The sequence below is a fragment of the Zosterops lateralis genome (assembly GCF_965231275.1).
Source record: "Zosterops lateralis genome assembly, chromosome: 17".
Lineage (NCBI taxonomy): Eukaryota > Metazoa > Chordata > Aves > Passeriformes > Zosteropidae > Zosterops > Zosterops lateralis.
Genome location: NC_139777.1, coordinates 4,603,581 through 4,618,490, shown reverse-complemented (window position 1 = coordinate 4,618,490; position 14,910 = coordinate 4,603,581). Strand labels below are relative to the sequence as shown.

At 41.9% G+C, this 14,910-nt stretch overlaps 1 protein-coding gene across 1 annotated transcript in view; it reads right to left on the bottom strand.

The window, feature by feature from the left end:
• KIAA1671 overlaps window positions 1-14,910 on the bottom strand; it is a 64,737-nt gene that overhangs the window by 36,511 nt on the left and 13,316 nt on the right. Inside the window, exons 2-5 of the mRNA XM_083873988.1 lie at window positions 7,698-7,825; window positions 5,797-7,435; window positions 5,206-5,299; window positions 589-3,789 (exon numbers count right to left, since the gene is read on the bottom strand). Of these exons, the coding sequence (XP_083730114.1) occupies window positions 589-3,789; window positions 5,206-5,299; window positions 5,797-7,382 (4,881 nt within the window). The 5' untranslated portion in view covers window positions 7,383-7,435; window positions 7,698-7,825. The remainder of the gene's footprint in view (window positions 1-588; window positions 3,790-5,205; window positions 5,300-5,796; window positions 7,436-7,697; window positions 7,826-14,910) is intronic.

Sequence of the window (14,910 nt, the reverse complement as noted above, 5' to 3'; positions counted from 1 at the left end):
CACAGAATTATAGGACCATTAAGGTATTTTGCATCCAAATCCAACCTCTGGATTTCATTCACATGTCACTGTGTGAAGGGAATGTCTTGCCTCTCACCAAAGTCAGGAAAGCAGTGGAACTTCACAGACAAATGAAGGCTATTCACCCAGTAAAAATAAAAATAAATTTTGCTTCCTTCAGATAAAAACAAAAAACGAGAGGTCCAAAAAGATCACTGCTGACAACTTGTAAAATAAGCCCAAATTACTTCTTTTCAAGTAAATATAAAATTGCAGAGTTAACAATTTAACCTCCCAGGTTCACAGCAGTACAAAAATAACAAGCACACTTTTTAAAGCTTTTTCAAGCTCTCCACAGAAACATCAATAAGTATTTCTATACTTGAAGCAAAAAAAAATGAGGTCATCTAGTGGAATAGCCATTGCTTAAGAGAAGAGAACCCGGAAAGAAATGAACTCCAGTGAAAAGTATGGATCTGCTGCCTTGCTGCAGAGTGATGAAAAATGCTACCAGGACACACTAAAACCCTTCATAAAGAAAAGCTCAGTTACAGTTACACCAAACACTTGGCTACCATTTGAAAATACCTTTTTATCCTCGTGGAAGAATGGTTCTGGCTGAGCTGACACCTTGTGTTTCCATGAGTTATCCACACTTTCCAAGGGGAAGCTTGGCCTGGATCGATGCAGGTCCTTTCTTGCCCTCACCTCCTGCATGAGGGGCAGGCTGTCCCTCCCCTGGCGGCATTTTTCCGAGTAGGATCGTCTGAGATCTGCAGGGGCAGTCCCAAACCCAGACATGTAGCTCTTCCAATCACCCTTACTTCTGAAAGAGTCACCCTCATACATTTTATTTGTGCTGTCTTTGCTTCTTAATGTAGAGCTCCTCACCACGTTTTTGCTCCAACTGCCCTCTGGAGACACCTCCAAGAACTGCTCTTTTGTCACCAACTTCTTCTGCAAGGGCCCATCATCAGCCTTTAGGGACAATTTGGAAGCCAGATTGACTTCCAGCCTCTGCTCTGTGCTCGCTACATTTATGGGCTGTACCTTTTCAATTACAAATTTTGCACCCTGATTTCTGGAGGTCAAGTTCACTTCCTCATCCTCGTCAACGATGAAAGTTTTCTTCCTAGCAATTTCCACAGGAGAATTCAGAAACTTCTCTGGAAAAATGCTGCTGGGGTTTCCCCAGTAAGGAGGGCTGACTTTTCTGTCTTTGGGCTTCTGCTTATCAAATTCAGGGCTCCGTAATTCCAGTTTCTCTTTGCTCTTTTCATTTATGATTAGTTTCTCTGGCCTGTGCTGCTCTTCTGCACGTTCACCTGGTTTGTTATTAACTGAATAGTGGTCTGATCCACTCTTCCATTCATTCCAGCTGTAGGTAAGAGTCATTCTCTCCGACACATTCCTTTTGTTCTTTGATTTCTCCCTACCCAGTGAGCCAAGATCTTCAGAGAGCTTCTCCTGAACTTTACTGATCTTTGCTGATTCTTCTTTATATTCTGCCATAAGCGCATCAATATCAAGAATTTGGGATCTGTACCCATCTTCAGCCTTTCTTCCAGGAAAACCAGAATTATTGTCACTCTTTTTCTGGGGGCCCAGTTCACTGTCCTTATGCACCTGTGCAGAACGTGGTGGGGACCAGGGCTCGTGGTAAGAGGAGATTTTCCTTCTGCCACTCTTGAGATCAGCTTGAGCTGTATTTTCCAGATCACGTTTTAAGAGGAAAGCATCAACATCTATAATTTTCTCTTTGGAATGATCCAGACCTTTTTCGGGATGCTGTTGGTTATCTTTCCTAGACATATGAAAACTACCAAATGCAACATTTTTGGAGAAAACGGCATCTTTTTCATCTTCTTTGACCCAATCCTTGCTAATATGTGCTTCCCAGGACTCTTCTCTACAAGTTGAACTTGTCACATTTTTATTTGGTTGCTGCAACAAAGGTTTGGACCTTCCAGGAAAAACAGGGTCCAGATTAATTGTTGCTCCCTCGCTTGAACCAGAAACCGTATTAATTTCACTTGCACTCGGAGCACCAACAAAGCTTTTCTCTTTTTTCATACCAGGAACCTGATAAGTCACTGCAAAATAAGTTGCCTTTGGCTCAAAGACAGAACTCTGATGTTTCATGTAATCATCAGGACTGCCAAGAACAGCTTGGTTTGCCTCACTCCCTTCCACCTCATCTTTGATTTTTTTGCTTTTCTTCTTAAGTGAACTTTCATTCAATTGCAATGAATCTGCCCGGCTCAGCTTTTTGATATTTTCGGGAGTGAGCCACACAACTTCTTCCACCTTGAGTGACTCCTGAGGCAAGGTCCTCCTCCTCCACCTCTCAGAAAGCTTCAAGTCCGAAACGCTACTTTTGCTTCTCCTGACTTTCTCTTCTGGATCTGCTCCTCGGAGTTTCTCGCTGTTTTCAGGAGCTGTAGAAGCCAAGCTAAAGTTTTGCTCTTTGCAACTGAAGTCCATACTTTTCCTCAACCCAAAGCCCCCAGATTCTTCTTTAGTAACATTCAGTCCCTTTGTATCAGGGGGGTGGCTACTGGAAGATTTAAAATATTGCCCACCTGCAAGCACTGAGGTCTGAGCCCCGTGTTTATTGACACTTGTGGAAATCACTTCACGATCCAAGTTGGTTCGGAATTCCTGGATGTCTGTCCCACCTGCCCTGAAACTCCTTTTCTCAGAAGAGCATTTCACAACATTAATCCTCTCTGATTTATCTACAGAAGAGACTTCACTCTTATCACCTTTAATTTCAGCATGTAGCTTGTTGACTTTTTCACTCACTCCCAAACTTTTACTTTTGTTTGTGGAATAAGGTGTTTTCTCAGTTATGAACAGTGGCTCAGGATCAGTTTTATCAGAGTCTCTTTTCTGTTCAGGTAAAGTACATTCACTGGAGAGAAAACCAGCAGGTTCTCTCAACACAGCCTTGCTTGTGAGAACCTTTGTCTCTCTGGCTTCTGAAGTAACATTTTCTTCCTTCAAGTAAAGAGTGTGACTACTGGTCTTAACGGACTGCCCTGTGGGTACAACGTCCTCATCAGTTTTATTCTCTTTCACAGATGATTTTCGAGCTCTGAGTGTCATGGCCTTTTTCTCAGGAGCCATTGTGATGGCTTCACTAAGAGCCCTTTCACCACAAGTCTGAAAGATTTCATACCTGGGCTCTATTCTTTGGTAAATTTGAGAATCTTCTGCATTTTTGGGAGTGGGTTTTTCACTTTTCTCAACCGAAGATTTTTCTAAGACAATTCCCAGACTCGTTTTCTTGTCTTCACTTGAACAAGCCGGTTTTGGACTTTTCTCTACATGTGCTGGATGTTTTGATGGATCAGGCTGCTTGTGATGCTCCTTTGCAGTAGTGGCTTCCTCCCCTTCTCCCATCCACGAGCGTCTTCTGTGCCCTGAAACCACCAGGTCCTGCTTTGCCTCAGGCTCCTGGTTCCTTTTTGGTGCAGGATCAGCCCCAGAATGTTCAGCAACAACGCTGTGCTTTTGAACATTGTGCTCAAACAGGGTGGCCCGGACAGTTTTAATGAAGGGTTTTTCCAGAAGTGCTGGGTTTAATTTCTTTTCCATGTTGCTTGTGAACGAGACAGAACTCTCAGTCTGCTGTGAGAAATGCTGAGCATCTCCCAGGAAGCTTCCTTTCCTCTCCAGCTGATCAGGTTTGTTGGTTATCTTTAAAACCTGCCGGGATTTCCAAGGTTTCCCAGCAGCAAATGCCTCGGTGAAATCAGTGCCATGGGTGAGCTTCAGCTCCTTGCTCTGGAACAACAAAATCCAACAGTTACCTGAGTTTATTTTAAAAATGTGTGATAAATAAAGTTTATTTTAAAACTTACTTGCACCTACTTTGAACAACAGAGCCCGTACAAATCAAACACATCCACGTTCCCTGAACACAAACTCCACTGAGACCAAGGTAACCTACAGGAATGTGCAGCTCCAGCTCCTGAATCTTGATTTTAACAGAATCATCTCACTAATAACCAGTTGCATGGTCAAACTGCAAGGAACACGAAGATCTGAGTAAATATCACAGCTGGAGCTGCTCAGCTGTGAGAAATGTTAAGCTGAGCAGAAGTAAAAAGGAAAGATGGAAATTAATATTTATTACCAATGCTTCACTGTTATCTACTCACAGGAAATACAAGCAGCATCCTAAAGATGGGATTTTTAACAGCACTTGCTGAAAAACCACAGCATGCAAATAATAAAAGGGAATCAAAGAATACCAGAGGTCTTAGAGGAGTTCAATCTTTTGTTCAAGTTTTAAGGTTTAAAACAGAGTTGACTTAAGATTGTCTTTAAAAAAAGCTAAAGAACATCAGAAAATTAACACTAAAGGTATTCATAAAAAAAGACTTTTAAGTCTGAGCTATATTCTTCAAGGAATTTCCTTAATTCTACTTTATTGTCAGATTCTGAAAACAGCACTTCATTAAAGAAAGATTTTCTTTTTAAAACAAATTGCTCTCCTTGAGAATAACACTGAACTGCAGAAACTTTGCACCTGCAGCTTTTCCTTACCACATATTCCTATCTTGGACAGGAAAAAAAAAAGCCATGAGAACTCACTACAAACACCCTTAAACTACATTAAATCTCCTCTACTAAGAACTGTCACCAGAGAAGTTCTGTTTTGCAACACTGAAGTGTTGCTTAGAAACAGAGAGAGCCTAAATCTTCCACGGCAAATCCCCATTTTCCCTGGAACACTTTGTTGTCTAAACTACTCAGGTAAATGTTCTTAAGGAGCCTGACAAAGGTCCAGGCTGGGATTTTTCAGGAGCTGGGACATGGATGCAGGAAAGCACAATCCTAATGCTCTACTTGGAGAAAATAAAGAATAATCACTGCACAAACCCACCACAGCCCCAGGCAATTCACTGGGGTTTCATGCATTAGAAATCCCTTAAAAACAGTACATAAAATATTCTTCCCTCTCTACCACTCCTACACTGAACAGTGTGCACAACAAGCTTGACAAACTCAGCAGACAAAACACTCCTGAACTTTTCTTTGCACACCCTAAAGACAAATTCACACCAGCAAATCCACTGGGATTGTGGCAGCCCTAATATTCTTCATTTAAAAGTCACTGATTGATAAAGCCACACAAAGCAGCTCCTTCTCCTTGCAGAGCCAGCTGGAACCCACCAGCTGCTGCCAGTTCCTTACTTTTGGATTTTCCTGCAGGTCATGGATCGAGTCAGCTCCAGCATCCCCAGGTTTCTCAGGCTTTGCTTCACCACCTGATGTTGGACTTGAAAACCTAAAACAAAGGACTGGAGTTACTTCTTTAGTCCAGCTGGTCAGTGAGCAGGGTCGCTTCCTACCAAAGCAGGCTGGTAGAAACTATTCATCAAATTACATTTCCTAAAGGAATTTAATAGTAAATTACTGTATTTGGTGGTTAAATTGTATCTAGACCAAGGGAACTTCCAAAAAATTGTTAATTATGCATCTTTGATAATGATATGATAATAGAGGATTTAGAGATGCATAACAAGCTATAATATCTCTCATTGACAGTTACATGCAAAGGTCACAATATTGACAGCTTTATAAATTTTTTCAGCTGTTGTCAGAATATATTTAATTTTTCCTCTTTTGGATTAAAAAAGGCAGGAAAGGAGCTTAAGAATAATACTAAAAAAATCACATTAAGTGGAAGTAAAATGATCAAGCTTTTTTTACTGGACTAAGAGAGGAAGTTTTACTGAACAACACGAAGCCAAGAGGATTAAACAGAATTTCTCTGTAACCTACATCTTGGTTAAGTCTGCAGAGAGTGGCCGTGACTGCAGTGACCGGCGCAGATTTCCTCCTTTAACCTCAGGATTCTCTGTTGTCAGCTCCTTGATCCTCTGCTGGATGGTCACACACCTGTTTTCCTTCTCAGCAGTTGCTGGGAGAAGATCTGGATCCACTGTGGCACTGGGACTTTCTGAAGTAAACAAACTAATGTGTTTTTTAACGCTACCTCTTAAGATATTACTCTCTTTTTCTGAGGAAGCTGCAGGACTTTCAGAGCCCAGGAACAGGTATGTTTCCTTCTGATCTGTTCTCTTCCCCCCCTTATTAGTTCTGCTTTCACTGGTTGTTTCAGAGCTCCTTTCAGGACCATGCAAGTTAATAATTATCTCTGGTTTTGTCTCAATTTGTTCACTTTTAGATTTAAGTTTTGTTTCCCAAGTGTATTTCCCATTATTTAGGACGCCAATGTCCTGACTACTGCATTTCAGATTTGTTTTAGAAGAACTGCTTTTATTAAATTCAGTTTCTTCATGTTTTGGCCCCGTTTCAGACTGATCACGACTACCCACATCAGTAAAAGCAATTACGGATACATTCTCCTTGCTTTCGTGGGATGAACCAGCCTTTTTGCAAGAAGAAAGATCTTTATGTTCAAACTTAGCTGTCAGGTCCATGGACAAAGGCCTTGGTTTCCTAACCCCGGATTTCTCCGTAGGAGATTTTTCCTCAGAAGCTTCCACATTGTGATGCTTTTGATCCCGTAACGATTCCAGAAAAATAGCAGACACTGGTCTATGTTTTGCCCTTTGCTGGACATCAACAGAGAAATCAACTTTATTGTTGAGGTTATTTGCATCATCGTTGTTTTTCTCCCCTGGATGAACTTCACGAGCATCTTTCTTTTCACCGGTTTTGAGGGAGCTCCAGGAGTCTGGTCTGAGACTGGAGGAAAACGACATCTGCCTATGGACAGACCCATCAGGATTCCTGGGTGTCTCTGCTGCTTTCACAGAGCCCTGGAGCTCCTTGGTTTGCAGAGCAGTAAATCCCCTGCGCTCCTGAGCCCTTTTCTCCTGGGCCAGGCTGACCTTGCCCTGCTCGGGCCCCGCTGGCTCGAACAGAATGACCGTGTTGGCGCTGGGCCCCGTGTAGAACGTCACGTTTGTCACCATGTCACTGTCAGCCTGGCTTTCAGCGTCAATGGCTTTCTGATCCACTAAGGGAGGGACACTGCCACTCAACACCTTCACAGAGGACGTTTCCTCAGTGGCCTTTCTCACCATGCTGCTGGATCTGAGTGCCGGGACGGGCGGTTTGACGTTTGCAAAAGTATCCGAGGGTTTCTCTTTACAAAAAGGCTTTGGGAAAAGTCTCGGCCTCGATCCCAGCGAGGGCATCGTTGCAGATCTCAAGGAATTCCCAAATTTCTTGTTCTCTTCGAGAGTCAGTGATGCTGAGGCCTCCTTTGCCTTGTTGCTGGCATCTGAGAGCACACTGACATACACACGCTGTGCCTTCTCCTCAGCCCTGAGCTCAGCTAGGTCAGGGACTGCCGTCAAAGACGCCAAAGTAGAATTTATTTCTACTCTTGTTGCCATAGTTGGAATTACACATTCAACAGAACTGAAAAACTACAGCAAGGAAAAAGAATCTGCAAAAAAAAAAAGAAAAAAGAGAAAAATGCAAGTATTGATGTAGAGTCAGCATGAACATCAAATAACATCATTCTCACATAAATTCACAAGGAAGCAAACTCAGATTAAGGTGCCTTTCAGATATGCTGATCCCAGAGTTTATCACACTGAAAGACACAGTGTTCCTTCCCTAAAACACACCATTATTTACTGACTTGGCCCAACAACCAAATACAATGGAAATAAACATATCCTACACATTTCCACACTCCCACTTACCATAATTTGCTGCTGCAACCAATCCATAGGGCCTGAATCCTTTCTCATAGCGACAACAAGAGCTTGGTCACCAAGGGCACATTAAGGACAGGAATGTGATCACTACAGAGACACTGCCCAGACCTCACCTGCAAATAAACAAAATATTCAGACTCAGGTGTGGCACATACCCAGACCCACACAGGCAATGCCATGTGAGACAAAAATCCAGAGCATTCTAAGGAGAAAAAGCTGGTTCCAAAGCAAAAGTGATTTCTGTAAAAAGCAGAAGAATGTTTATTTTTCAAACAGCCATTAAAGAATCAACAAGAAATTACCACTTAAAGGTGCAACTGCAAGATGAAGGAGAAATAACTCGGACTGCAGACACACCAAATCTGAACAGTTAAAACAACATTTAGGTAAGACTGTTTGCATATTCAAGCGCTGTCAATCACCGGTTAAACACAGAGCTTTACATTACTGTAATCTCAATTACTGTAATTTACTTTCTATTGTAAAGCTCTTTTCTGGGGCAGCAGTCTGTGAAGTGCTACCTGAGCAGCTGACCTGCAAACTGGCTGATTTTCCATCAAAATGGGACTTTCACCATGACAAAGCAGTTTTGGATCTCGCTAGCAAAGGCAGGAGAAGAGCTTTGGCTTTAATTATATTCTTACTGCAGAGAAGTGGGAAAAACCAGCAGTAATTAGAATTTCAGCTACAAGAAGTAACCTGAATTTTTTTCCCCAACAGAAGTATATTTAAACTCGTAGCAGATGCAGGCAGCTATGTAAGGTTAGATGATTTTTTTCTTTCAAAAGCTGTCATACTCTTCATTTTTAGAAAACTCACATTGTACTTCATAACCAGGGCCCCCAATTTTCGTTGCCACCCTCTTGTCTCTTTTGGGCAGCCTTTGAAGGGGCAGTTTTGAACTCCTCTCACTGGACCCTATATTGGTGTGAATTTACCATGCAAATAAACTTATTTGTAGATTCCGTGGGATATGCAGCTTCTTGCTTGTGATTATTAAAAAAAAAAACCAACCAGACTCTTGCCTTCCTGAGTCTGCAGTCTGGAGAAGTGGTTATTTCTTTCACCTTCAGCTTCCCTTGACCAGACTTAGCCCACACTGGCACTGAAACTGCAGGGATTTATTTTTGTCCCTGCTTGAGCTCCCTCTCTCAGGCAGGAGAATGAACTTCACTCACCTCGTCAGTTCCCTTTCATCTTCCAATCCACTTGGAGTTCTGTCTCAACCACTTATCCCTGACGCCATTCCCTCCCTCCCAAGTCCATGACCTCCTCTTTCCAAAATAGCCACTAACCCAATCAGCTTATCCACATCAATCTGCCCCTTCCACCATCTCACAGATCTCCATGAGATCTTCCTCCCTTCTCCCACTCCTTGTTCTAAGAAATGCCATCAAAAATCCGATTAAAATGCTCTCACATTCCAAGGATGCAAAGGTTTGGGAGGTGCTCTAAAAGGAAACTTGCAGGAATGAGGCTGATGCTCACAGGCAACATTGCAAAGGGAAAAATTCAGCTGTGAGAACGGCATCGGTCTTGCAGTAGCTGAGAATAAATTCTCTCCTATCTTTCTGTAGTCTCTGTTTCTCTGGAAAAGAAGAAGGGGGCACAGAGCTTCTTAAAGGGACTAAAAAAACTTGATCCTCAATGGAACGCAGGGCAGTGAATTTACAATGTGGGACCTAATCCCTGGTAACAGAGTACAACTCGCTTCTCCAGCCAATATTCCTAACACAAAATTTACCCCCTCCTTACTCTGATTACACTCCCCCTTTACAGGACCCTGTTTTCCCCTACAGAAACTTCCAAAGTCAGTTTTTTTGTGTTCTAAATTCGGCTGCCCTACAACAGATATGTGGCCCCAAATAGACAAGTATTTGAAAAAGAACAAAATATTTAGGAGAAAAAATAATCACCCAACTTTGAAAATGATAAAGCTCCTTGATACAAGTACACTTGATAAAGAGGAATCACGTAATCAATGCCAAGTGTAACATACACTAGACACTGTGTCTCAAGTTTTGAAACACATATCTTGGTTTAGATAAACCTGTTTCTTTCTTAATAAAATATCTCTAGTCCAGTTGGCAACGCACAAAATTTAGGGCAATTTAATAAAGATCAACTGTAAATTAAACTGCAGGAGGATTTCAGATGCTATTAATATTTAATAATACTACTGTAATCGTACTACTACAGTTGTAAATCCCTCACCATCAGCTACATCATGTTATTCCCTCCCTGACCTCCTCTGCCCAGGGACAGTCAGCTGAGCTGCCCGTGCTGCCCTTGCATGTCCCCATCCTGTGTGGCACAGCCTCAAAGCCACCTTGTCCCCATTTCTGAGCACCTTTGTCCCCAATTCTGGGCTCTGTATCTCCCTGTGCCTCCCAAGCAGTGCCCAGGCTCCCCTTGTCTGCATTGGGTGCATTCTGCACTCAAATAAAATCATAAATGGCACTGAAGTGTCTCTTGGAATCCCTCCTGCTTTTATCAGAAAGGCTGGCACATGAAGACCTGGCTCTTCCCTGCTGCTCCTCTTCCTCAGCTTCCAAACACCTGTGACTAGGAATTTTTTTTTCCTGAGCCACCACAGGGTGCCACAGAGATGCAACACACAAACACCGCTCCAGGCTCCTTCAAACCTTAATGCCCTCAGGTGTTGCCTGCATTTTAAATTAAAGATCTATCATTACAAAGATTTTCAACATTGCTTGTAAGGAATCAAAATGCATTATTCACTTCACGGGGTTATTTTTGCAGAAAATCATTTGGGAAGGGCTTCACCCCAAACACGCCCTCGCTTTGGCACTTGCCCACCCACGGCACACACAACTATTATTTACATCACTGCTAATTCCTTTAAGCCTATTAAGGCAACAGCCTGCAGATCATTTTTCCACCATTATTCACGTGACTACTGCCAACTTCCTTGCTCAGAAACAAGAATGTTTTAAAATGACACGAAGCAAAATCATCTATAATCTGGCCCTGGACCTCGCAGCAAATAAACAAGTCCATCTGTCTTCTCTAAGGGTGGAAAGCATAAAAAAAAAATTCCACTAAGAAAATCTCTCTGCTATTAAAAAACCCAAACAAACAAAAAACAAAAAGCAAAAACCAAGCATGTTTATGACAGGGAGATCAAGCAGAAAGCCTGGCTCCAGCAGCAAACACCCACAAAAAATACACTACAGAAAATTATCTAATAAACAGATTAGATAACAGAAGTTTTTCTTCTTTATATACAACTTTATCAGCAAATCTGCTTCCAGTATAAAAAAATTACTTCCTTATTGTGTAGATACAGGAAGAAGTTTGTATAACAACATATATAAGCAGCTTCTGAAAACATGGCTTTGTTTATCACTGTGGTTGGGAGACTGAATGATCTCTAAGGACTCTTCCAACCCAAACCAGTCTGGGATTCCACGATTCTGTACATTCCCCTGGTCTGCAGATCTTCCCTGGCCCAACAAGCCACAGGAGCTACTGGGAACAGATGACCATAAACCAAGATTTGTTTCATCCCTCCTACAAAAGGTTGCCCCACTGCCTAAAATGATTCAGTCTTTACAAACATTTTTCTTCTCTCCTTTCTTCTTCCTGTCCTCACTGACTGAACACTGGGGTCAGTCTGCAGCAATCCCAGTCCCTCCTCCCCAGAAATCCTGCTTCCTGCACTTGGAGAGGTGCTGATTAGATTAAATAAGAATTAACAGAGCAGATCCTATCACTTACTGTGCACGTAACAAGTGTGAGTGCTAACAAGAACATGACTTACTACAGCGCAACAAAAATAACACAAAGAAGAAAAAAAAACCCTATTCTGAAACTTTCATAGCCAAGTAGATCACAAAATTAATTCAGTAAAAAGCAGGCTTTTTTCTATTTTTGGGTTTAAGCCTGATTCATGTTACTATTCACTGCAGTGGGATCCATCAGTTGTATTTAAGAGGACATTCAGGGTCTCTTAAAGGGAAAGATTATCAAAAATACTTTCATAATGGCTCTAATTTTTAAGTTGCCAGGACAAGTTTATTCACAAAGCAAAAACAGCTAATAAAATGCATTTAAATTATCTTTTCCCAGATTCACAGTTAATGAAAACTACAAGGCTGAGAATTAAAATGATATATTTCCAAATCTCACAAGTCAAATCATTAATATCAAAATTCCAAAGTGTTGCAAAATTCAAAATATCCTTCCTCCATTTCTCATGTCCAAGTCTCTTGGAAACCTCTAGTTCTTTTCTTTTACAAAATGAACTAAGTGCTGTTCTTTTGGACATTACAATCCAGTCCCAACCTAAGGATGAAACACTTCACTCTGACATTTCCTCCCGCTGCAAAAAAGATTATCATTTTGTTAAATAAAGTGTCCATCCTATAAATAGCAGCATTTACAAGCACTTGTAAATCTCTAATTACTCCTGCCAGTACAATTGCATAACGATCATCACCTGCCAGAGCTTCACCCCCATGCAGCTGCACTAAGGAACTGCAATATTTTCAACCACACTTTCCATTAAGTGCTGTCATCCCACTGCCACGGTGAGAACTTTACACCTTGTATTTTGCTCTCCACGCTGCAAAGATTGGGTAGTTAAAATGGTAACAAGTTGTAGAGCAGCAGTTTCAGTTCTTCAAGGTGGCCTCACAGAGGCTGTAACTTTTATTTATTAAAGAAAAAAAATTGATGTTAAATACACTGGCATGATCAGCATGAATTTAAAATCACATTTCTGATGTAGCAGGACAATCAGCTGAGAGAGGGATGCAGAAAAACATCAAGAAGATGGTGAGGCCCTGGCACAGGGTGCCCAGACAAGCTGTGGCTGCCCCATTCCTGGAAGTGTCCAAGGCCAGGTTGGACAGGGCTTGGAACTACCTGGGATAGTGGAAAGATGCCATGGCAAGGGTGGCACTGGATGAGCTTTAAGAGCCCTCCCAACACAAACCAGTCTGGGATTCTGTGATTAATCTACGGTAGAATAGGATTCAACAGAAAAATTGTACTGTGTGTAACCAGGGAAGAATGCCCTGTGATGGCACTGTGGGGCACAGGGAGTCATCCTCCAAACTTCCTTGAATTTATGAGACAGACATATGCCTGGAGAGAATGATTTGGGTAAAAAATTACATGTAATAATCTGCTTCCACAGCTGTCAGTCCATTGCTATTTTCATGACAATGTCTGTGTCACATATAAAACATAACCCAACAGAATTAATGTACAAAAAGGGCAGATTGCTCCAGTTATTTCTAGAAAACAGCTTCAGAATATCACCCTTTAGAAAGGTCCAGTTTGTGACCACAGATTTATTATCAAGTACCTATTTTTTGGGTATTAAGCTCCAAAAACTTCTGCACTGGGATTTGGGGCAATGACTACTGTTCTACAAATAATTCAGGCCAACTCCTTCTCTATCAAGATGCAGTTTGTCCAAGCCAGGTCTTGGTTCAAGATTTTCCTCTTTGTACATCATGTTCTACTCAAGAGATCCCTCAAGAGCACAGGGACTGACAGAGCACACTTGGCATTTCCTCTGACCTGCACAACTGCCTCATTACACCCCAACCTTCCACAATTTCCTTCTCTCCAACCCTCTCATTGACAGTTTCAGAGGAAACTCTCTTCCCTTCCCAGTGTCACAGAAGGTCTGATTTGTTTTGGAATTTTCTTGAGTCTCAGGTAGAAAAAAACCCCCAACCACAGGAAAATTACATTAAATGTTGGTGAATCACCATTTTTTTGGTACCAGAAGCTGCATATCCTCACCCTCCTGTGTGAATCATCTTTTACTTCCAGCATTCCACACGAGAGATTCCACCCAGCCCATCAGTGGGTGGGTATTTTCAGAAAGTCCAATTCTTTTGGCAGTTGAAATAGGGGATAAAAGCAAAATCCTGATTTCTGCCAGCTGAGGATGACATTCTGCAGAACAACATTAATTATGGGATAAGGCTAAAGCGAGGCTAAAAGTGTGTTTGTGCAGAAGGTGGGTATTCCCAGCAGGCCTCAGAGTGCTGTTCTGTTTGCTTCTCTCATCAAACCTTTGCTTTTGTGGTCAGCTTCAACTCCTGCTAATGTTCCTTTCAGGTTTCATCCTTGCAAATGCTTTTAAACCACAAACAAGACCTGCAAATAACCTTCCCAGGCAGTTTAGCAGGAAAAAAAGACATTCCAGAAACAACTGCATTGCGTGCCAGATGAAATATTAATGACCAGGTTTGGCTACAAACAAGAAAAACGGACTGTGGAAATGAAAAAAGAAAAAAGTCAAATTAAGACTCTTCCAGGAAGATGTTTAGTTGTTTCAGGGAGGACTTTATTCTTATCTGCAGCTCCCAAAGGTCAACAGGGTCACGTCCTGGACACAGCAGAGGGTGAGCACTTGAATTTGCAGCTTGGCAAATTTCTCCTCAAACCTTTTCAGAATCATCATGAAACTTCCTGCTGGTTAATTTTAACACAGTCTTCTAGCTGAAGGAAGCTTAACTTCACTTTTAACTATATTTAAAATAAATTTTGGCTAGAGTTAAGTTTTTCTGCACAGATCTGAAGGAATGGGTTACATCCATGACTCTCTTTTTCATATCTTATGCTACACATCCTGAATATGATAGAATTAATCAAAAACTAATTTATTTATGTGTCCTTTGAGTGTATGATCTCCATGACCTTGCTTTAAAAAAAGTGAAATTTGGCTTATTATAGCTTCAGAAATACATCAAGCAGCTACTGACCCCTCTGACCTCGAGCAGGCAGTGCTTTCCAAAGCCCCCAGAACTGAGGCAGGGCTGTGTTTCTCCAGAGGCTCCAGCTTTGGGTGGGAATGCTCTCATTTGGCAGGCAAACCATGGACACAGCTGAAGGAGTGTAAGGAGATGGATGAGCCAGCTGCAGCATAGACAGAAATATGGGATTGAAAAACAACTTTGGCATTCTTCCATTTGATACTCCCCTACACAATACCACGCTCGGTACCATGTTTCAGCAGCTTAGAGACCACCCACATCTGGAAATATTTACTGTAACTGTGCATATTTCTCATCCTCTTGGCAACAAGAGAAGAGGAAGGACAACTGTCCGATCTCAGAGCTGACAGGACCTGGATATCACCACTGGATTTTGTTTTATTCAGTGCCTTCAGAGCCACCAGCTGCTGCAAATGCTCTAAAAGCAGCAATGATAT